Here is a 24,857-nt window from a genome sequence, read left to right on the forward strand (position 1 = left end):
AGAGCTGTAAGCTCAGAGCGTTGCATAACGTGATATGATGGGGCTGGTGGTAGTCGTCAGCTGGCTCTACACTGACCGGCTGCTGCGTGCTGAGCTCTGGATCTGATCTGTCTGACATCAGATAAACACAGCGTCAAGGCTCACGTGTACACTGAGAGAGGGAGCTTATGCTGCTGGAAGGAGAGATGTGCTGCTCTCGTTGCATTTCAGCCGGCAGCGAACACTCATTCCTGATGGAGGCTGACAACCTCTGTTCCCCTGTTTAGCTGCAGGATATGTTGAAAGTAATGAATATCAAACATGAATAAACTATCATTCTATGCAGCAGAAATATATTTAAAAATGCAGAGTCATCTCAAAATACAACCATTTCTGGTTTGGTCACATTTGGTTTTCATAGTAACAAAACATGTTTTTTTTCCTAATGTGTATTTAAGTCTTCAATATTTATTTCCTCAAATTGAGCTTTTATTTATTAAGTCTTTGGTTAAAGCACCTTTGGCAGTCTGCTGGGGAACATTTGTAAACCTTGGCAAACTTCCTCTGAAAGCTCAACCAGTTTGGAACACTGATGCACATTTTTAGTTTTCTCCAAGGGTTGCTCCTCTGGGTCCAGGTCCAGAGCTGAGTCACTCCAGGGTGTCGTTTTCCCCCTAAACTTTTATATTAATGGTTCTATGATTCAGGTGTACCTTACTATAACCTCTACCTAATCCTGAGACCCTGAGCAATGAAAGGTTTTTAACTCAGGTTTTACATTCTTCTGCTCTCAGATTTCCCTTCTATTTCTATAAATCTCAACCCCCCTGCCCCCCGACAGAAAAACAGCTACACGAAATGATGGTACACCAGTATTGACTGTGGGGGTTGTATGAATGAATGGAACCATGAGAGAAGGCAGCTGCTACTAAAGCCTGTCTGTATCTGACACCCATGCCTTTAAAACCAAGCTAGAAAAAAAGCTCACTTTGTGCACGTTGAAGTGAAAAGCAGTGTGTAGTGGTTTGTGTCACTGTGCTTTCATTTCTGATTGTATTTGTGGTGGGGAAGAATTTGGACATGGTATTCTTATTTATATTTCCTTATCGATTTTTGTTCTTACTGTTTTGCAGATTTATTATTTGCAGGACTCCTCAATCCCTCCATAGATTTTTCCTCGCATAATGTTGCAAAATGTGGCCGAATAGTTCAGTCTTTTCTTAATCACACCAGAGGATTTACTTTTCATAATCTGCGACATTCAGGTGCCTCGTGGTGAATTTCCAGCTGGCTGTCAAGCAAGCATAGAAAAGGTAACTAGATCTTTTGGTGGTTACTTGTTAGAATAATGGAAGCTAATATGGAGCTCACCCTTCATCAGATTTGCATCCCAGCAATTTTGTCTTAAAGATCTGGGCTCACCTTATTTTCAATTCCTCATACAGGCACAGGACCACTAATAGATACCATGCAATACATCACCCAGAGCTCAGCTGCAAGGGTCTATAAGAAAATCTAAGTAACTGCATGAATCAGACATGAATATTAGTCCTTTGTTTGGTTTAAATATGTTATATCCACCATGATTATGTGAATATACTGAAAAAAAATTGAAAAATTGAATAATAATTTATTGTTTCAAACTTTTTGTTGAATGAATAAAACCAGGGGTTTGGGGAGAAGTTTAAATACTCAGAACAGACATTAAACTAATTTTAGTGAATGTAAATTAGTTTCAGACTCAAGTGTTGCATGAAGAACAGAAAATTGGTCAGCAGCTGGGTTTTATTCCCTAAACTTATTGCCTCTTAATTGCAGACTTTTTCTTCTTCATCTATGCATGAAGGTATGGGAACAGGCAAACAGATGTTCACCATTAGCACAGGAAAAACATGAAATCCCTTCTCTGACTTGGTGACCAAATGACACCTAATTTAGACATCAGACTCAATTAACAGCTGACGGGAAAATGAGAAGCTGTGGGTGGTTGTTGGTGGGTAGCAGGCTTGTGCTGCTAAATACTAAGCTTTCACAAAAGATCTGGCAATTATGAGTCCTTTAATGAATTGAGAAACTGATGTGATGAAGTTGTACACATCTAAAATTCTGTTGGAGAAAATTCAGAGCAACTGTGCAAATGATTTTCTAGGAAGAACTGACAGGGAAAGTTTTGCTTTCAAAGCCAATAATAAACTCATCCTGCATCAGAACCACAAAGACATCTCAAGATTATCTTGTCTTTGATCTTGCTTATAGAAACAGCCTTTCTTATCAGCCAGAACAAAAGTTTTTTGCTTTCATTCTTTTATGTAGACACAAGTTTAACAAAAGCCAAAAGTTTAACCTGATTTTGACTTTTCTAAAAGCCTTTATTTTTTTCTGTGATCATGTGGTCTTATGTGAAGTTGTGCCATCCGTTGTTGCATTTATAACACATCCCATCTGTTGAAGAAATGAAGAAAGGGGTGAAAGTTTTTCACTGTTTAAAAGTTATTTAATGGTTCAGTTGGTAGAGGATTTGGAAGCATTAAGTCAAGACAAGGTAGCCATACAAAACAGAACCAACTGAGGAGGGGAGGAGAGTGAGAGGGGGGGGGGGGGGGGGGGGGGGGGGTAAAAAACAATGCCAAGACAAAAGAAAACAAACAAACAAAAAAAACAATTAGGCAACATCAAGCCATCACAGTAAAAAGATACACAATCCTCACTCCGACTTAACAGCATGCTGTAAATCAAAACCGATAGCTTTTAAATTTAACAGTGATGACGCGCACACGCACACACACACACATTCATTCACAAGTCAATGGAAGGCTGCAATTCAACCTTGAAAGTAAAATGTTCAGTAAGACACCTGTTAGACATGAAATAAAAAAAATGCATAGAATGTTAAAGATAAAATAAGATGATTTGTTGGCTGTTTACATTGCGATGATTGTTGAAGACATTCAAATAGAACTTATTGCCAACAACATTATAACAAATAACACTTGCCCATAAAAAAAATATTGTTTTTCCCCAAACATTTTAAAAGTAGCTAGTAGCTTCAACAAATTCAAATAATGTACAAACAATGGTCACTGTGGCAAGGCTTCAAAGATCCTCAGCTGAATGAACAGAAACCACAAAGCAGACATGCTTGACTGTAAAACAAATCATTCACAAGTTAATTGACGGTACGTAAAAACAGTTTAAATATCGAGCAAGTCACTAGAAAAAAAAAAACGTCTTTTTTCCTTTAACAAATATTTAATCATTCAAAGTCCAGTTGTATCAATGCAGATTTTTTTTTCCTGTAAATTATTGTAGGAATAAAAATGAGTTTACAAAGTTTTATTTTCCTCACCCACTGAACAAAACATAGAATCTCTGTGCTAAATATTTAAATGTATTTTTTGCAGACATCCCACTGATAATAGTGCAAGAGATCCTGTACAGTCAGAAATAGCACATAGTTCTGATGTTTGGCTTCATGTTTTCAGTGACAGGTAGATAAAATTAGAGTTTGTGTGACTTTAGTGTGAATAAAGAGCCAGTGCTGCTAATTTAGTTAAAGAGTGGCTCCTGTTTGGATTTCACTGTATCATGTAATGATGCGTCTCAGGAACAGGGCGTCGATTCAGGAAACAATAAATTACATCTACAGCTCGTCTGAACAGTTATGATGATTTTTAACTTACATTAAAAAAAAAAAAAAAAAAAAAAAAAAACAATTTGCGCACTTAATTAATTTTCCTAAATTCCCAACTATATGTACAATTACAAAAAGAACAAGGTTTTACATGTCACAATTACCCAAAACTAGTATGTGTGTGATTTCATGTGATTGTGACTGGTAGTGTCTGTAATTCTTGTGCTCTGCCTCACGGGAAAAGGACTGTTGCACACTCAAAAGACTTAATAAAGAAACAGAACGATGAGTGGGGCTTCACGTATAACCCTCTGTGCAGCGTTCAGACCATAATAAACCACAGCCCTAATGCAGTGTGTGTTTATAGGTCTCACTGATGGTTCCAGGAGACCTGCTGCTTCCACATTCTGGACAAAATATTATTGTTGTGAGTGTGGATATGTCAATCAGCCTGTCAATAGTTTATCTAAACATGATTTTAAATGGTATGGATCATAAAAGATGACCAAGCTGGGTTAAACTGGTTTGATTAAAGAATGTATCATATCCTCAGCAAGGAGCACCTTCCCACTGAGGCTGCTACTGATACCTGCAACCTCAATGCTGTTAGATATTGATAAAGCAACAAGTGGTCAATGAGTATCAACGATCAATGCAGATTACTTTACTACTCTTTGACGAGTGTGTCTGGATTCTGCCACTAAAATATGCTGCATCAGCAGGGTATAATCTTTATGAAGTTGATTTAAATAAACTTTTAAGCCTCCAAATAAATTGTCTACAGACAGCATGGAAATGTGATGATTCCAAACTATAATCAGGCTCAATACAGCATTATGGTAATCTTGTCAATAGTTTCGGAGAAAATATTTTAGAATAATTGCTGAACTGTTTTGCCCATGTGTTTACACAACCTCCACATATGAGTGATCTGCAGTAATCTAAACCTCACACATTCATTTTACAGCTCATGATGCTAAATAGGGAGACTTGAAATAATTTAACGTACTTTACAATGACATGTTCTCCATCCAGGTGTTTTTTTTTTAAAGTCTGGATCTCTGTCACCATCTGTGTGGATGATAAGAGTATTTGACATGCATCTTTTAATGTATTTATAAATGAAGCCCCTGATGGAAGGATTACTGAACAAAGCCTTTACATGACAACAGCTAAACCACCAAAAACAACTTCAGTCCAGATAGGGTGAAAGCAGAAAAAATCAAAATCTCTCTTTCCATCACTCACTGCTGGACCAACACTATACTTCTCTTTGCTTCAATCACCTGCCGACTGGTTCATGCAGCGACCGTAGCAGATATAATTTGTAACACTGACATCTTGCCACAGGCATAACAATACAAAGCAAAACAAACCCTCAACCTGCTGCAATAAAGGAAATGAAAAAAAAAGAAAAGAAAAAGGAAAAAGAAAACTACATTTGATAATTATCCACACAGTTAGCGAGTGTTTTCACCGACTGCCTTGTTGCCCAGGCTTCAGCCCACAGCGACCCACTTGAGCGTATCCCAGGTAATGGTATGCCGACTTGTGTGAGGAAAGGGCGTGGTGCAAAAGGCCAGGTGAAGAGTGAAGCAGCCACATGTGTGTCTTTTCCTCTCCTCTTCTGCCCCTCGGAGGCGCCTTTCTTCTCCTGAGCTCATCGGTGTTGTGTTTGTGGAGTTGTATGTTGTTGTGGATCACGTACAGGATGGGGTGAGGGGTGTGTGAGCCGGGGTCACTGTCGCCGATCCTCCGTCTCTGACCTCGAGAATGCCATCACCACGTCCTCTGCACCTAAGAACCGAAAAGGAGAATGTTGGAATGCTCTTTAATGCAGAAAGTTCATGTGATGTCCTTTTCTCCAGCAACAGTGCAACAATCACAACTGTGCCTGATGAAAAACCAAAAATGAAGTAGCAGATGGGAGATTGTCCCAACAGAACAAAAATCATTGCGTTGCAGTCAACAGAAATGTAACTTAAGTTACCACAAAAGATGTTGAAATGCACCATGGCCAACAGACTGCAACCTTTATTTCTGTTTATGTTTGATCAGGGTCTTGGTGGTGTTTTAAGTGGATGGCTTTAGTGCACCCTCATGCAAATCGACTGCCGTTTAGAAATAGAAAACAAAAGTTTTAGATATCTGTTGTGTTGTCTGAAAAAAAAAAAACAAGATGCCTTTTGTGGCATGTAGGTTGGATCAGTTTCAGTCATTCCACTGTTTTTCTACAAGCATCCCAGATATCTTATCATAAAAAAAAAAATCGCAAAATCCAAGTAAGTTAACCACATAAATTGAACCGTTTTGTGACTGTCTCATACTAAATAAATTTCTATCAAAGTAAATTTGTTTTTTGTATTTATTTGTATTGTTTTCTTGGATCCCACCAGTATCCTGTAAATCCTGTCAGCTGTGACTATGAACCAACGGAGGAAGACTCGCCATGAAAAGCCTTTTTTGTCTGTGCAGGTAAATTCATCTCTTGCTATCTTTACATGCTGATGAAAACCACCACAATGTCCTGACAGGAGATATTGTAACACACCAAGTGGCCTGCTGACAGTGGTATCCTGCTCCATCATGATAATACCAAGATCTGACGCCTCAGTGCCGTTCAATCTCCTCTGCTGTAGCAAAAAGGCTGTGAGGTACGAGACTGTCGGTGAATATGAAACACAAGCTTTCAGCTCATGATATCAAACTCAGTATACATTAGTCACAGGTAGAAGCCACTGACTTGCTACAAAGTCTGTTTTCTTTCTATTCCTTTTGTGTCTCGTTTTACTGCATTTATGTGGAAGAGTTAATGATTACACCTGCCTCCAGGTTGACAGGACAAATAAATCTTAAACAGATATACAATAAACTTTGTCAGCTGTTTGTTTAGACAGGAATCATTCACTAGTTGCTGCCCAGCTGTGATCTGTAAAGTCATTTGGGTCACAGCTCATCTGCAAAGGTAAGGGAATATATTGCACTTTTCCAATTCAGTTTGGCCAAAATGACAGAAGATACATGATACCAATTCAGTACTTATAATAGACAGTTAAGTTCATACAATGAAAATGAATTTAAATGTGAACATGTCAGTCTGTAAACTTTAGTAATGAGGGGTAGAGGCCAAAGAAAAATGATTATAAAATCATTTTTGCAGTTTTGCGCCCAGCACCCTGATGCACCTCATTTAACTCCTGGTACTTGAAGCAACTGCTGCTTCTGGCAGCAGAAAAGTACACATTGCTTCACTTTAAACTGAAAGTGTTAATAAAAAAGGAGAAATAACACCTGAGTGATAATTTGTAAAAAAAAAAAAAAAAAAACCATCATCCTGCAAGGCCCTAAGCAGTCACCAACACCGGATCAATACCAGTGCAAAAGCTGCAAAGACTTCCTGACAGCACCTCTTTCATGCCTACTATGAAAAAACACAAAGAACTTGAAGTGTGAGATTTAATTATCAGAGTAGGGAATGTAGGTAAAAGTAGGTAATAAAGCAAGTTTCTACATGTATTCACAGGGTGGACCCCCTTCAAAAAACACAAAATTTGTGTTTCAATTGGCTCTCTCGTGCAGAACATAATGAAAATCTTTCTGTGCTACATTCAGGAAATGTTGGAGCTTGGTAAGATAAAGACTTTGGGGGGGGGGTTTCTTTGACTTTCGTGTTCCCCCTCCAATAATGGGACTTCACTGGCTCGAGTCTAGGACAGAAAAGAGAAAAAAAACCCAAAACAACAACAACAAAAAAAACCCACATCTGAATAAATTTTAGCTTGGATGACGGAGTGAAGAACTTCATCCTTCTATAATGGGCAGTTCAGAGGGAGGTCACTGTGCAACTTGATCCAAGTAACCAAACATATATCTACTCAAAATACCTCCACAGGCTGGGCTATATCTGGCCACTTTGGCTGAGAATCATGTTCAGACCTCGCCCAATTTTGAACACACACACTCACACACAAAAGCTCTAGCCAATATGATGGAAACGTCAGGTCCCTAAACAGTGTTGCCTAGCGACAGATAAAAATCAGGCTGCATTGGCGCAGCTGTGTATGAGCAAGCAGCTTTTGGTTTGCTTCAATGCAGCTCTACATCCAGCCATTCTCTAGCATCTCGACGGCTTCATACTGATTCCCTCTTTGCTTTATCCTGCCTTACAGAGGTGAACCAAACGAGTCAGGACAGTGGATTACATGAACCACAACAACAGAAATATTGTGTTCTCTGTCCTTCATTAATATGTGCTGTCAAACTCCTCACCAGTTAAAAGCAAAAGTCACAGAGAACAAAGAAGTATGACTTCAATGTCAGCGACTGCTTCTGTTTTGAGACAAACATTTCAAATAAATTGAAATGATAAAATGCTAATCAGCATCTAATGCCATGTCAGAACTATTATTATTTAAACATACATCCAAATGAATAAAATACCCACCCCATTTAAAAAACAAAACAGCTAATTTATTGAAAACTACATGACAGATTAATAAAAATTTTTAAAAAAAAAAGTCTTTTTCAATCTTGGCTTCAGGCCATTGACAGCAGCAACAACAAGAACAAACAGTCTTTCTTACCACTTCTGAGAGACTAAAAATCAATATGTAGTTTGCTTGAAATTAACAAAGAAACATAAAAGCTTTACAGAAATCTCTCTGGATAAGAAAGCTGTGAAAATACCCAAAGGAAGTTTGTTTGAAGTGAAACTGCGTCCCGCCAGTCTTTCTAGGCTGAATAGGCAGAGAAGGATCCGTACGATGAATCCTGTGCAATGCAGCACCAACAGATTTAAGGTCACAATCTGTGCAGGGTCAGCTGAGGGGATGGTGGGGATGGGTTAAGAATAATGACATATAACAGGGAGTGTGTGTGGTCCCGCTCTTTGTGTTCAACGCATACAGAGGGTCTACATAAACAATGCCAAGGCATTTAAGCTTTGATTCAATGAACACAAAACAAAACTGCATCAAGACAATGTCCTAAGAATTAAAGCCGTTCTCTGAAAGCACATATTTAATGTAATTTCACTTTCTGTTTATTTATTTCCCCCCAACATATAAACCGCATATAGAATTCAGTTCATGTTCTGATTGATCTGTAAACTGCCTCTTTATTACGTTTCTTTGTACAGACATATTTTACATGTAAGAGGTGTAACAAGCTCAGTGAAACAAACAAAAATTTTGTCTGGCAAAACCTTTGCTTTATCTCGTCTTTGAGGCAATAGCACTGAAGGAAAGGCTGAAAAAAAAAAAACTTATTCATTTATAAAAGATTGATTTTTTTAAATACTTTTCTATAAAACTACATACTGACACTGGGGGGACTCAGAGAAGAACATTTATGATGACAAAAAGCATCTGTGTCTCTGTGGAATAAAGTCAGGTAGGGATGTTTTTCCTTTTGTTTCTAAATTTTTGTCACTACTCGGATTCATCAATAGGAAAGACGGGATAATGTGAGAATCACTACGACTGCCCCGGAAAGGAAGTCAAACAAAAGAAGACTCTTTGCATTTTGTGACATTACTGCCACTTAGAAAACGCCTGTTTAGAGATGGAATCAAACTTACAACATGACTGTGCATTGACAGGCCATGGCTGCAGTGACTTCTGAAATGACAGATATATTCCAGCAAATGAGAGAAATGACTGGAAGATATTAGAATATCACACACTGGCTGTTTAATTATCACTCCCTTAATGACACCTTCCCCATTTATCGATGCTGCGAGTTGCAGCAACCCCAAACCCCAAGGGGAAACTCCACTTTGGGATACACCGAGTTGCCATGACAACACTTCCTCCCCATTCTCCACCACTTTCCTCTTCTTTCCTTCAACATCCCTATTGGAAGAGTTATCTCTCCTGGTTCAAATCAGAAAGGCTGATAACTCCTCTGATTATTAAGATTATTAAGTGATGCCAGATGTAGAAAGGTGTGGATGGAGTGGTCAAGAGGAAGAATAACATCCAAATGACAAGGAAAATGCTGTAATCACTGCTTTACAGAAAAGTCTCTGCTTCTTTGTATCTCAGTCCAGTTTAAACAGCAAATAAAGCATCCAACGTTCTGCTAAGACAATACACTCAGTGTTTATTAAAGGTATTCATAACATGGGAGCATAATAAAGAAAACATCAGCCTCAGTGCTTTTTGCTGATATTGGCCTAATTAAATTGCTAAATAAAATTCACTATTTGCATCTATGGTAATCAGCCAATTAAAGCTATCTGAAATGCAAATCTAGTGACCCATAGCATTGTGAGAAACATGAGAAGTAACTGTTGTGAGCTGATTTTCGCTGTGCACAGAGGAAACTGGATAACAACAGCTAAACCAGGTCTTTGGGAAGGACTTTGAGCAACATTTCCTATTCATGTGATTCAAATATGATGAGGATGAACGACATTTATATCATATTTCAACCACATCACCAGTTGCTTATCAAAAAAAAAAAAAAAAAAGCTATCTGTAACATCTAAGATGCTGCACTTTTCGAGGTCAGAGTTTGTGTGGTCTGACACACAATTTTATTTAAAATCTCCTTTGCTCCTCCACAATGCCATCGTGCCCTTGGTGCCCTCTAAGCAAGCCAGTAATCGATCAGTAAGGCCACGTTTGACACGTGACACTACTGCTCCATGCTCAGACACATTGAGGATGCTGGTATCAGAGCTACCTGCACCATACTGGATAATTATTCACACTGGTGTTTAGCCTCACACTCAGGAGAGAAAGATTCAAAGACGGGCCCCATCTGTCTCCAATCCTGATGGTGCACTTTACATAATACTTTACCATCTCAAAAGATTTCCTACAAGCTGTAGAGCTCGTTTCAAACCAGAAAACTAATAGAAAAAATGGTACCTGTCAGGAGAAAAAGTAAGTCATTCTCACAGAATTATCATTTTAAATTTCATTATAGCTAAACCTGTTTAATTTAAATCCTCCTGAACATGAACAAATAAATAAAAACAGAAAATAGACGTGTTACATGCCACAATGAACATGTATCCAATGTTCCATGCTCAAACTAGTCCTATTAACAACCATTTTATATCATAGCTGATTATGCTATACTTTTTACTCTAATTCAAGCAAATAAAGAAATACAGCTAAAAAAAAAAAAAAGAAAAGAAAATCTGCAGGATCAATGTCTGATTCAGAGACACACTGGGACACCTGCTTTTAGGTAGAATTGCTACACACATATCAGGTTTATCAGTAAGCCAAGACTATAAACAGACTAAGAGTCTGGGTCTGAAATGCTGGAAAGACTGTCTGCAGAGCTGCTGCACTGTGTGGTGGTCAGCCGGCGCCATCAGAGCAGCTGCTGCATACAGAAACATGATGGAAAAGGTTTTCATGGTGAGAGCAGAATGATTTAACTATACACCACTTTGATACTAAGAAGGAAAATTCATGCTCAGTGAGACAGTAAAACACAATTAAGCTTTAATATAATTAAAGATAACATTTACTTTTAATGGCAAATTCACCTCATCATATATGACACTGATAATTCACCATTTAGAGGGTGAAAATTACATTAAGACAGCAAACTTTTCTCCTTGTGCAACCAAATTGCTTAACATCACCTCAAAAGGCACCCCATTTGACTGACACACAGCAAATGCTGTCCTTCATGCAGCCTTGGACATAGAAAAAAACAATTAACTCACTGCATTCTTCGTAATGCCTAATCACAGTACCTCTGACAATAAGCAGACCACAAATAATTCATTGGCACACACAGGAAGCCCACTGTGTTTGTTTCTGTGATTTATAATGCATTTAATGCAGCACCTCTCATAGTTATGCTCTTCTATAAGTAATGATGCTCATCCTCGCTGTATTGACGAAGCAAAGACAGAGTTCTGTGCCTGATCCTGTCTGATGAAATGATAGTGTGCTGACTGATGAACAAATGGAGTTATAATAAAATTTCTAGAGCCTTAGTTGCCTCCCTAACATTTTACATAATTATCATCTAATCCACCAACATAGAAAAATAGAGATTTACACATTTAACCCCCACCGATTGTTTCTTTGCAGAGAGAGGACACAGACAAGGACACTCAAAGGTGGGTAAGGCATTAAAAGCAATTTCCCTTGCCTTTCGGCTCCCCTGAAGCAAAAATGTTATCGAAAGCAAGTAAAGACCTGAGCCTTAGCAGGTTTGCCATAAAAGTAACCGTGGGTTTCCTTTCTGGGTTTTGGACCTTAGGTGTAGTTACAAAAAAATATCAACCATTTGCTGCTGGATCCCCAGAAACTGCAGCGCCGCTCTACATGAAGCAGCACCCTCTTGTGATTCAAAATTGAGAAAAACCATAGAGACGGTTCAACAGCGCCCTCTTGTGTAGTGTCTTGAAAACACATGATTATTACACCAAAAGTTCAACAACATGCGTGACCTGGCTTTACAGTGTAAACAACACAATATTCTTTACTGAAAACAGCAACGGCAGAGTAGTCCTCCCACTAACGATGAGCCACTTCTTTCTAGTCATGCAGTTTGCTGCATGATTATTCTCAGTGCTAGTGAGCAGCTGACTTGTCCCAAAAACTCCTCAAAACTGGGGAACTAGCTTAGCCTGCTGGTTTAAAGACTCCTGGGGAGCGACGTGTGTGTGAAGGGATTTTCCCTTGTTTTCAGTTTGGGCTCAGCAGCACCTTTGTGACCTGTGTGAGTGTGGTGCTGCTGAGGGCTGAATTTTCTGCATATTCTATAAATGAAGACAATAACGAAAAACAAAAGCCAACAATTTCCTGCCCAAACTCTTGCCAGTAAAGCTTGCTAGGAGATTCTGGTGAATTTGTATGCTTATGTGGGAGGGTGTGTGTCAGTCTTACCCTGGTCTATGTTGTGCTGTGGTAGCTGGCTCATCTGACTGTGGACCACACCTGCGTAATTCCGGAGGAAAGCCTCTTCACTTGGTGTAAGCTGAGGAACAGTAAAGACAATGAGTGTATAAATTCAAAAACAAGTATAAATTTGACTTATGATCTAGAAAACATATTTAGTAAGACTTCTTCAAGCGAACCACGTCAGAAAAATTATTTGAACAGTTATTAGCTATATTATCTGCTATTATTTAGCTATTATTATGACCAATTGATTCATTCAGCTGTGTTGTTTATTCAGCTCAAGTTGTAGCAATGTTCTGGCAAATATCTCTCTCTTTAAATATTTTTGGGTCAAAGAAATATTTGCTCCTCCTTCTGAGTTAAGTTCTACTGCAGTGCAAACCATCACAGTCAAACTTTGAGCAATTAAAAGCAAAAGTGCTGCTCTTTTTTGTATTGGGTACAGAGGAAGGGTGCATTTACACCAGGATAGTCTGCTAGACTTGGTCCGACTAGGGACTCGGCTCAGTTGTAAGGGGGTGTATCCACAAATAGGTGAACAGACGCAATAATAAACAGACAGAAATAGTAATACATAGATAAAGCTAACATAACTGACAACTACATATTCTCTTCACACATCAGAAAAGCAGTGGGAGGAAGTGGAGGAAGTAAAAATTTGTTTAATCATGTAAAGCACTTTGTTGTATTCAACAGGAAAAATGCTTCATAAATAAACTTTGATTGATTGATAATATAAGGAATGGTCTTTTGTTATCTGCATTTACAGCCATTGTCGGCTGACTACATTTTGTCTGGCTGAAAACAGACGAATCCGGCGGGTAAAGAAAGTGATGGAGGAAGGAAAAGGAAGAGTGAAAAGTCACCCTTCAGTATTAGTATTTCAGTCACATCATATACCAGTAATGCAAAATCTGATAAATAACAAACTAGAGTTATGACTAACAAAATCCAACCCTAATATTTAGTTTAAAATGATTAAACTAATTAAACACATAAACTTACTTTATTAAGTCATTTGTTTAAGATTTCATGGGTCACTAAATTGCTAAATATGACTTTTTTTTAACTCTTTAAACTGATTAAGTATTTTTCATAAATATTTGTTTTATAATAATGATGAAGCAATAATATTAATAATAAGAAGAAGAAGAAATGGTCTGATTTATGATTTTTTTAAGAGTAAAAACACTGTCCTTAAGTTAGATTTCAAAGTATTCACAAAAAAGACACTCAGAATAAATGAGAATACAATAAGCTGCAGAAACAAACATTTGCATGCTGTGAACTTCACATTGCACTAGCAGTTGCTTGAAAAGGGGACTTTACCATGTGTTTCTGGGACATACCCGTTTTAAAACTGTCATGATGGTTACTGGCATTGAAGGTAACACTGATTGGCTATTTGATGATGGTATTCATTAAATTATGGTACGTTTTGCGAATAAAACAAACCAATACGTTATGACACAACTTCATTTTTTTCTGATGTGGAGGAAGCAGTTATTTTCTTGCAGCATCCAACAGATAAACAAATTTTCCTCTAATTTAACATAATTTGCTGATGTTGCAACCACCACCTTAGTACCCACTCTTTCTTGACCTATTAGACTATTAAGTATGAAGACGCCCTAAGTCACTGTACTTACATTTGATCCCATTTTTTTAAGCATGAGCAGGACCCGCACTTTCTGTTGGATGTACATGTCTTCAGGAGACTTCCCCGGCGCCTCCTCGCGGTTCATCCCCCCTGCTCCTGTAGTTCTATACGAGAAAAAAGAAAAGAAAGATTGGTATTATACAAGGACCACTACAAATTCCAGCTCTGTGTAACCACAAATTAAAATGGGTTGTATCTGTCACCCAATCTGACTGGAGTTAGTTTTGCAGTTGATACTAACCATGGAGACTTCAAAAATGATTATATAGTTTAAACCAGGTACACTGACTGAAAATGTGCTAGCATGTAAAACATAGAGCACATATCTCTGACTCTCTCTGGATGTCTTAGCTACTTGGTCTGACCCCCTTCAAGAGACTTGCAGTGCAGGTTTGGCACTCACTGAATCATTAATATTGCATGACAGCTTTCACACAGATCTCACCCCTGCTTACTTCCATCGCTTATTCTTTTCTAACTAATGACCTATTTTCACTGTCAATCTGCAGAAGTGCAGAATATAGGCAAAGCGGGAGAAGAGAGGGAGGGAAAATCAAATGATAAAAGGAGCTGCCAAAGCTAATGTGGGTGACAGAAAGGAATAGGTTCTGCTGTGATAGTGCGCACGCACTCACATCAAGGACGGTTATTGTTGCATTAGATCCCTCATGATCCATCAGAGAGAAAGCAATAAACGCAGTTGGATATTAAGACTAAATGTATAAAAGGTTAGCATGCAGAAGAAATAATTTTCAGAAAATAGGAGTATTGTGAGACAAAAATAAGATTTCATGGAGAGAATATCAGTATTCATGTCAGTGCATGTTCTCCCTAAGAATATTTCAGAAAAAGCTTTTGCAAGCCACTGAGACTATGATAGTTCTGGCAATTTATTTTGGCCTCTTATCTATACAAAGGGCCACTAATGCATGTTGACAGACTGTTTGATGTAGGGTTATATTTAATTGAGTAGCTGGCTTGTTGTCCCCCCTTTCCAGAACCCAGGGGAGAAAGGAAGAATGGGATCCCTTTTGCCATTGGCTGGCGTTTGGTTACCAATGTGAGGATTCATCCAGATTGCAGCTGGAGGCTACACTTCTGGTTAGTCTTTGTGATTTCAACAACATTAGGTGGATATTTACTGCAAGAAACTTCCACTTGACTTTATTATCTTGTGCTCCTTTTTAGTCACACAAAATGGCAGCAGGACAATGAGTAAGGAGACTTTAACTACATCTTTACTTCAACCTGAGTGTCAGGATCAGTTTAATTCTGCTGCTAAGGACACAAAGCAAGACAGACATGAAAAGACTGAAATTTGCCGGTGTCAGTTCAGCTGTTCAGTAAACCTTTAGGGGATTGGTGATGGCGGTGTGTGCGTTTGGGTGGGGGTAGTGCTATAGCGAGGATGTTGGTGGAGGGTGTAGGGAGGTGGTGGCAGTGTCTTTAGATCAGCTACAGCGACGCGTTTGATCATGTCTCCGAGCTCCTCGCTTCAGACAAACGGGAGAGCTAAAACTCCAAGTAAAAAAAAACAATTCAGAGAGGAGGCTTGCAGTATGCAGACAGGCTCAGTATCCGCGTGACTCCCAGATGAACGCCCAAAATCAAACGTTCACTGCATGTCACTGAAAGAAGAGCACGGGATGAAGAGGCTATCTGACATCTTTGAAAAACAGAAACATTATATAACAAATCTATCATAACAAATGCAAATTTTTGAGACAACATAAGTATTTTCATGTCTGCTATTGGACAAAAGGGTGATACATTCGACATTCATCATCTGTATAAATAGGCCTCTTGCTTTCACAAAAGAGGCATTTCAGATGCTCTGATGCACGCTTTTGAAGTTTTCAGCTGTCCACATTTAGCGCCACGTCTTTCCAGGCTTCTCATTTGTTTTTATTGATTTGCATTTTTACTTGCTTAACAATCATATCATTTTCACAGCAATACCTGATGTAAAAAAAAAGACGGGGTGCAACAGTCCATTGAGTGAACCAGTCTTTTTGAACATTTTTTGGTTTCTTCTCAGCCTGAATGGTAATAAAAAATCAGTGTCTTACAACCACAATTTCTTAATTACAGCTTAATAAGGGCATTTAAAAAAAAGAAAAAAAAAAAAGAAAAAAGTTTTTTTTTAGATGCAAAAAAGAAGAAAAAAGGAAATTAATATTGGTCTCAGGGTTTTCTGACAATGCTGAAGTCTCCAAATGGATTGAGTAGCTCAGAAAGCCTACAATGAATGTCACCCAGATACTTCCTGAACCACCTCAACCAGCTCATACAGATGTGAAGGAGGAGCTGCTCTGCTCGAATAGTGTCGTCCAGTTGTCCTCGAAATTAACAAACCAATCTTGAAATTCTGAGCTGGGAATGACTAAGTTTCAGAGGACTCCAAGATTCCAGATTTCAAGATGGCTGTGCCCAGTAGCACCTGTCGTCTGTTGTTGTCTTTATCAAAATACTTCATAATATTTTTAGTGTCCCTTAACTTTTTTGTGTAAACAGCAGAAAGTTGCTACTGATTACATTGTTGTGTTGGGGTTGTTTTAAAAAATAAAAATAAAAAAAAATTTAAAAAAAATCATGTTAATGTGTTTTAATAATCATAACCACCAAAATTGACTGGTGTTTGTTCACACAGTGCACATTTTTACAATGGGTTTATGATTTTCTTCTATACAAAATTTAAAGATGCTCACATATGGACTATTTTGCAAGTGTGCATTTTTTCTGAGTTTGTGCAACTGGAACTTCAACTTCCTGGTAATATCACCATTCTCGGCCGCTCAGCTAACAAATGAAATGCACCGTGAGCTCTCCTTGGGCTCTTATCAGCTTTCTTCTTTCAGTGGTCCCAAATATACCGCACCTCTCTAGATTCTCAAATGCAATTTCATGCAAATGATACAGCAACTAAATTGGACCTACTAAAAGTTATAGTCCAAGAATGTTGATTTGTGAATATTCAGGTGTAAAAGTAAAATCTAACTTACAATCTTACACCAGTACTTTAGCATTAGCTGATGAAAAAAAGCCCAATTTACATCACAAAGCTTTAATGCAATGTTAATTAATGGTTGTATATATGTTTGTTTTTTTGAATGGACCTACAGTTGAAATAAAGTGCTACTTTTACCGCTAATGTTAGTCTAAGGCACAGGTGTCAAACTCCAGTCCTCAAGGGTCGGTTTCCTGTAGGTTTTTGTTGTCTCCATCCTCCAACACACCAGACCAACACTCATAAATAGGTTGACGAGAAGCTGCTGGATCCATTTGATTTGAATCAGCTGTGTTGGTAAAGAGAAACAACAAAAATCTGCAGGATACCGGCCCTCAAGGACTGGAGTTTGACACCCCTGGTCTAAGGTGTGTAGTGAGAAGATGTTTAATAAAAAGAAATTATAAACACACTAAATGTTTAAAAGTATACATCTGGGAATATTTGGGATTTTATGAACTTAACTTAAAGATAGAACCAGGTAAAACATACATATTTAGATAAAAAAGATTTGCAAAAACGAAATACAATATTGGTGATTACATTACCATTTACATCCCAACATCTGTAATATCAATAAACAGTCAGCTAATCACTTGTAATAACCAAAATGTGGAGGCATCCGAAAATCGTTCCTTAAACGGCAGGTTTCGCTGAAATCATAGAAATAGAGCTGCAGTATAAGATCCCATGACAAACTTTGCTTTACAGAAATAACTAAACTTACACTCTGCAGTTAGACTGAACACAGCTGGCCATGTTGTAATTACACACATGTGATTCTTGGATTCTCTGGCAACTGACTCATATATGTTACATATCTACATTACCAAGCTGGGTGACTCCAAAATTATTATTAAATGCTAAACGCTTATTCTTCACCTACTTAAACCAATGCATATAAAGTCAATTTACACTCAAGTGATCGTTAACACATATTGTTTCTGTGATAGAGAATAGTTTCAGCAGAGACAACAGAATTCAGAGGTATATTTGGAAAATATGACTATTCCCACTGCAAACTAGCACAAAAGAAAATACTAGATAGCAAACGTCTCAGACTTCTGAATCAGTATAATCTTCAATTAACTGCAAACACAGTGTTTCTTTGTCAAGAACTGATAAAAGATATAAATATATATTTGGAAAATAAATACTGGTAAATAAACAAACAAATAAATATTTAGAAATATTGTGTGTGTGTGTGTGTGTGTGTGCGTGTGTGTGTGGCATATTTTGATTTCCGGGCTCTTTTTACATTACACATCATAAATCCTTTCAAGAACCACAATCAGGATTCTGTCAGACTTCTTTGTTTGTAACAAAGGTTCGCTTCTAGAGGTGGGCTGGCTCAACACTAATCCCTCGAGGGATGCTCAGCCAGCCTCAGACACATACAGATAATATTTCAGATGTAATCAAAGGCTCCCTCTAATGCTGATCTTGGCCTAATCCTCCCTCTCTGTCCATGTTGGGGTGTTGTCAGTGTTGTGATGTAGGGCTGAGGCAACTCAAGCTCCTTGAGGCGGCCCAGCTAAACAATATCATTGCCGATACTGAACAAAGAAACTAAAGTGAAAAAACAAAACAATAAATCAACTTTTAATCTAAATATGGCAGTGTTTGAGGCATAAATGAACATATAAATGATTTTACGAGAGAAAAAAAAAGCATAATTTGTTAAAAAGACTTTTTCCAAACAGATGAAATGGGTTTAACTGTTACAGTGATTTAAGCAAAAACAAATACAACACAGCCTTGCACGGATCAAGTTTGGGAGATGGAAACAAAATTACAGGGACTTGGAATTAAAAATACAGTAAATAAATAAATAGTGGCTGTCTAGAAAAAACACACAGTGACATGCATTAAAATCTGACTAAAGTGGAAAAACAAAAAAGATGCAAAGATGAAGTTCAACTAAAGTTCCTATGGGTCAAAATCCTATTGTGGTCAGTGTTTACAAAATAAATCCAAAAGGCTTCTTTTAAAAACAATAATTCATTAGCGTTTCCTCTGTGGCTAAAAAAGCTTTATCAGTTTGATGCCTCCATGTTTAAGACAACAAAGTTTATGGGATGCCGGTAGATAAAGTACACTACCTTTGACCTCTACAGTCTGAGTTAGAGTAGCAGATGTGTTGAGAGATTCCACACTGAAGTTTTCTCTTCAGCAACCTAAAGAAAAACTAAGTATCCAAATATGCATATTCAAGTCCTAAATCAATATGGACATTAAAGTGTTGTTACCTCAGACTACTGCAAATATCCAACCCCCTGCAGAAAATAATGACATTACATCTTATTCAAATGTTTGTATTTTCTATGATAGACTTTCAGAGAAATGCACAATTCTTAGAGACATTAAACAGACATTAATATTGTTACTACAAAGACAGAGATTACCCTTAAATGTTCTCCCGACAATGAATTTGATTTTTACAAGTATGCGTGTAACAGAAAGAACATTTCCCAAGACTGTATTAGGTGTATGGTTAGGGCACGCAGTGCAATAAAGGTCTGCTACCACGGATTCATTATGCAGTGTAATATGCCCACATGTTTAATGGAGGGTCAAGAAGGACAGAAGCTGCCAGAGAGCACCAGGCAGCACACAGCCTGGTATTCTCTTACTGGCTCTGGACTTTCCTGCTCACATGATGCACAATGTCTGATTTACAAATCAAATTCCTGCAGCAAGCAGAACTAAATTGCAATATGACTCCGAAAGTTTGATAGCCTGAGCAGAGAGGAAAATTTGAGAGGGGAAAAATAACTTGAATTCAATCATGAACAGCTCCAACATCCTGAGCAAATGTGTGAGAAACATTAGTAGGCTGCATGTTTGGTGCGGCTGCCAGCTGAGCAGCCAATATTCTGGCCTGGTTTGCTGAGCAGCTGTGTGTCGCTGCATGTATGTGCACATTCGTTTCTGCTGAAGGTTAACGATTTCATGAAAGTAATTAAAAAAAGAATTAATAACAATAATAAAAGAAACTGTTAACTGAAGAAAAGAAGACTGTTTTCAGCACAAAAACAGCTCAGCTAAACATTTTTTTGAGACTAATATTGTTGAACCGTGTAATGGTCTGAACTCTGCTATGAGTGACAGGGGGGGGGGGGGGGGGGGGGGTAGTGTAGCTTAACACTCTGGCACAAGTATTCATCTACTACAGTAACAAGAGGGTCCCTTGTAGAACAGGAGAATTGCCAATCATAAAGGAATTAAAAATAAATATATAAAAGAAATAAGTACTGATTACTATGTTTTGCAGTTAATCTGTCAAATTAATCTGTCTAAATGATCAAACAACCATTATCTGAAATATTTCAATTTTAAAAAATATATAATCCACATATTCACAAAAACCTGATGCTCACCCAGCCTACAGATTTTAATGTTGCACTGGCCATCAGCCCATAAGATCCTCCTGTAAGTTTATATATTTATCCTTTTATCTTTCTGATGAGGATGAATATTCATACTCATTATTTGTGTTAAAGAGCTTCTCATAAGCTAAATTTAACCCGAGTGTTGTTGCCTGGGAAGCACTTGATGTGACACAACTATCCTGTCACAGTCATGTTAGCACAAGCACAAACGCTGGCGATGCCAGCTTAGTTTAAGCAAACAAATTAACATTAAACAAATGATAAACAAGAAATGATAAATATTAATAGTCTGACATGCATGTAGAAAGATTGAAGAACCCCTGTGGGACCCTCCCCTCCTGTCTCTTTATTAAATCTTGAAAATACTAAGTGAACCAAAAGGTAGTGCAGATGTAAGCTCTTAAACATCTGCTGTATGATAGAGAAACACACATGTGCTTACCAGTGTGCTCATGATTTTTTTCCTCTGTTTTTTTTTTCAATACCAACCACAATGCCAGAAACATACCTGTACGACTTGACTGTTTCAAATGTAAACCATAATGTATCAAAAACATCTGATTTTCAGGGCTGTGACAATATGCTTTTGTCCCGATTTGATTCGATTCCGATTTTTTTGGGTGCTGATTCGATTTAAATTGAGATTCTCACAATTCTTCAACGTTGCTGATTTTTGTCGATAAAAAAAAAAAAAAAGGTATAAAATTTTTATTTTTTGCTGGTCATTTTTCTTGATTTCAATTAGGAAAAAACAACACAGTAGCCAGACCATCATTCTGCTGCTATAATGCCCAAGAAGACAAGTAAAAAGATCAATAAAAATAATAAAAATGACAAATTTGATCATGGATTATTTGTATTTATTTGAAATAAAGAAAATATACTTTTAACAAAAAAAAAATCTATTTTAAAATTGTGAAGCAAAAAATGCAGATATTCAATTCAATTTTCCCACCCCTAATAATGATAACAATTTTGACCAAAGACTGATGGACATTTATCCCAATGTAGTCTCTGTTTGCTAAAATAATTTTATACTGCATTTAATCTGAAGTGGTTTGTTGTAAATTAAAAAAAGAATCACCTAACCAGGCCAAACCCTGCAAGTTTATCTGCATGCTTGTTTTTTTATTTTTTGGTCAAATAGGTGGTCGACAAAGCTAATCATCTCAAAATAACAGCGAGCCAGCCCAGGTTAATCTGTCCATCAGCATGAGCACGCTGAGCAGACACCGCAGGCCAGAAAGGCTGTGACTCGGCTTTACTGGTTGTCTGCATGTTCACATGTACAGTGTTAACAACAATGGCTACAGTATTTGGGGACAATGGTGATGAACTAGATTGTGAAAACAGGACCCATAAGTAGGTCATGTCTTGTTGTTACCATGTGAGGCATGAGCTCAAACAATTCTTACGAACGACACCATCTTACCCCATATAGTAATTCTAGGTGTGCTTGCCCAGTCTGTAATATTTTAAACTTTTAATGTTCCCACTAATAAAAAAAAAAAGTACTTTTTTGCAGGGGTGGAGGGAAGTGCTAGTGAGATTTTTTTTAAAAAAATAATTGAGACAATAATTAATAATAGTTAAATTATCATAATCTAAAATTGTGATTGGGATGACATATTTACTTGTGGCATTACATACTCATACCATGTAGTACAGATGGCTCAGAAATGTTTACTACCACGGATTGTTAATAAGATTCACTATAGTATTCCAACAAATTGGCTCTAACAAATGACAGAGTAAAACATTTAAGGGTTAAGGTATTAGTCAACCCCTCTGAGTGAATCATACAAAGCTGCAAATTACACTTAATAACACAATTACACTTAATAACACTTAATGTAATTACAAGTACACTTAATGCTACTGGGTTGCTCCAGATTTACCTCAAAAGTTCAACCTTTTTGTGCAAGTAATTATCTTATATGTGTTTAATTCTATTGGTGAGCAAATGTCTCAGTTATGCCTAATTTGATAAAACACAATTTTTCCAGAAAGCTTGGTATATATTAAAAAATATCATTGGTCTATGATCACAGAACATCTATGCTCAATCCTCAGGGTCCCTCAAAGGAACTAAAACAGAAGCTGCTGCCTTAAGTGGGTCCCTTGGGGCTGCGGCTGTGAGACTTTCAAAAGAGCCAGCGTCAAAGTGAGGCATAAAATTCAGATTAGCAAACAGCTATATATGATCTGTGGGTTTGGAACAATGCGATGCAGGAGGACATGCACAATAGAAAAGGGAATGAGAGAATATCTGGTATATTAAAAACAAAAAACAAAAAAAAACAAAAAAAACAAAACAAAACACAACTGGAAAAATCTTAAATGACAGAATTAAAAAGATTGTCATAATTTTTAAGTTTAAATTGTTAAAATAATTAAAAAGACCTGGTAATCATATAGAGGCTTTACTGCGTGTGAAAGCAGCAAATGGATGTAAGCAATCTAATATCACAATGCCAGGCTACAACAGGCGGCCACAGAATGACAAGGGTCCTGCCAAAAACAGAGCAAGTGATTATGAAATGAACCAGCCTTCCAATATCAGCGTGAGGGCAGCTGATGACGTCCCCTCAGGGCTGGAGGAGCTTTAGCAGCCTCTGAAGAGCACCTGCCCTGCTGAGTGTGAGGAGGCAAGTGGCCCTAATCTTTCCTAAAAATCCAGACACCTAGGAGAATGTGCAAACTAAGGCAGGCTTGACATACTGTGGTACATGAGCAAGTCTGCCAGTTGCCAGGAGGATCCAGTGCGTTTGCCTGTGGCCAAGCCCTGACACCTGCTGGCTACAGCACTCATCAATGTCCTTCTGCCAGCTGGATGCCAGCTTTACCACTAAAAGGTTGTCAGCTATCTGATGTGGGGGGTAAAGTAGATACTGTAAAAGGCAGGGTGGAACAATACATATATGGCTGGCATGACTTAAAAATAGAAAAACAGCTAAGTTAGCTATGGGAGTAAAGTTGAGGATAAAAATCATATTTGCAACCATGATGCAGTACAGGCAGTGTGTAAGTGTTCAGGTTTGAGGAGATGAGCAAATGGGATTGTTTGTTCTAATGTGTAGATCAATGATATGCATATTAATTTATTTTTTTTCAGTATTTTATGAATTTAGTATAATATTGTTAATTTACTATTCATTATAAATAATTCAAATGCAATGTTAAAGAGGGGACTTGAGACTCATTGTTAAACTACTGTTTATTTTAAGCACAATGAAGAATTAAAGCCAAATGATGCGTTAAATTCATTATCGCAACTAAATAGACAGCAATCTTGAGTTTTTTGTTTAAATAAACCAGTGATGGTTACATATGACTGAACAGCTCTTGTCATTTTGAGGGACGCAGACTGTTTTAACTGTAGCGTTAGCAAACGGCGAGCCTTTCCCGCATTTTCCACACGGCTCTTGAGCTATATCCGTGCTGGTAAAATGTATGGACCGTACCCTGAACAACTTACATGTCTCTTGTGTTATAATAGAAACAGACATTTGATTTACTCTCTTCCAAACCCAAGCTGCCCAAGGCAAAGCGGTCAGTGCTAACAAGCCGAGCTAGCTCGCTAGCATGCCCCAGACAAAAGCCTGAATGAAGTTCCTATGGGTGCAAACACCATCCAGGTGCCGCTGCTCTGCCAGAAGTCTGGACGCTGCTTTTCAAACACGCGTATCGTTTGTAAAACCCCTGACAATGTGCAACTCGTCAAGAAAACGATCGATATATGCTTACCCCTCCTGGTCCAGCTTTACTTTCTTCTGAGTTCTGTTTGAATGGTGTGTTGTTGTAGGAGGGCGTCCTGTTCCGGGGTCACATCCCTCCAGTCGGCAGAGCTACGGCGGACTCAACGCAGACTCCGCGGCTGGCTATTCAGTACCGCTGCCGGCCGCTGGGGGCGCCACAGACTGAACAGACAGTAAACTTCCTGGGGGATCTTCTGTATACCGCATATAAATCATGTATAAATGCTCACATTAAAGGAAATAATTGCAAACTTCGTTCGTTGGTAATTACGTTAATCGATTAACTGTTTCAATGCCCATAAGAAATTAGAATTTGTTACTTATTACTTTGTTCCTTTTCATATCTGCAAGTCAATACAGTATCATTACCTTTTACAGGTAAACATGAGAAAGAAAAATTATATTGTATAGCCACGACTTTTGAGCTCTTAGGCAGCACTACATATAAATAACACATCATTTTCTCGTGAAAACATTGAGGAAGTTTAAGAAAATGTCTAAAAAAAATAGCTGCTCCATCCACTCAACAAGTTTTTGCCATCAACTACAGC

The 24,857-nt window shown here is 37.9% G+C and overlaps 1 protein-coding gene across 1 annotated transcript; it reads right to left on the reverse strand.

Moving 5' to 3' along the window:
* Positions 1-2,556: 2,556 nt before the first annotated feature.
* ctnnbip1 (catenin, beta interacting protein 1) lies at positions 2,557-24,379 on the reverse strand. The gene is made up of 4 exons (XM_079239578.1): positions 24,296-24,379; positions 14,139-14,253; positions 12,475-12,565; positions 2,557-5,407 (listed from the first exon to the last, which is right to left on the reverse strand). Exons 2-4 carry the CDS (start codon positions 14,232-14,234, stop codon positions 5,349-5,351), a joined length of 246 nt encoding a protein of 81 aa, XP_079095704.1. The 5' UTR covers positions 14,235-14,253; positions 24,296-24,379; the 3' UTR covers positions 2,557-5,348.
* Between the last annotated feature and the right edge of the window lie 478 nt (positions 24,380-24,857).

The sequence above is a fragment of the Telmatherina bonti genome, assembly GCF_933228915.1.
Source record: "Telmatherina bonti genome assembly, chromosome: 4".
NCBI classification, from domain to species: Eukaryota; Metazoa; Chordata; class Actinopteri; order Atheriniformes; family Telmatherinidae; genus Telmatherina; species Telmatherina bonti.

Excerpts from the sequence above, each read along its gene's own strand:
- ctnnbip1 (XM_079239578.1), bottom strand. The coding sequence starts at position 14,234 with ATGAACCGCGAGGAGGCGCCGGGGAAGTCTCCTGAAGACATGTACATC. Across the intron at positions 12,566-14,138 it reads TTAAAAAAATGGGATCAAAT|CTTACACCAAGTGAAGAGGC; the intron begins GTAAGTACAGTG and ends ACTGTTCCTCAG. Across the intron at positions 5,408-12,474 it reads ACAGCACAACATAGACCAGG|GTGCAGAGGACGTGGTGATG; the intron begins GTAAGACTGACA and ends TTCGGTTCTTAG.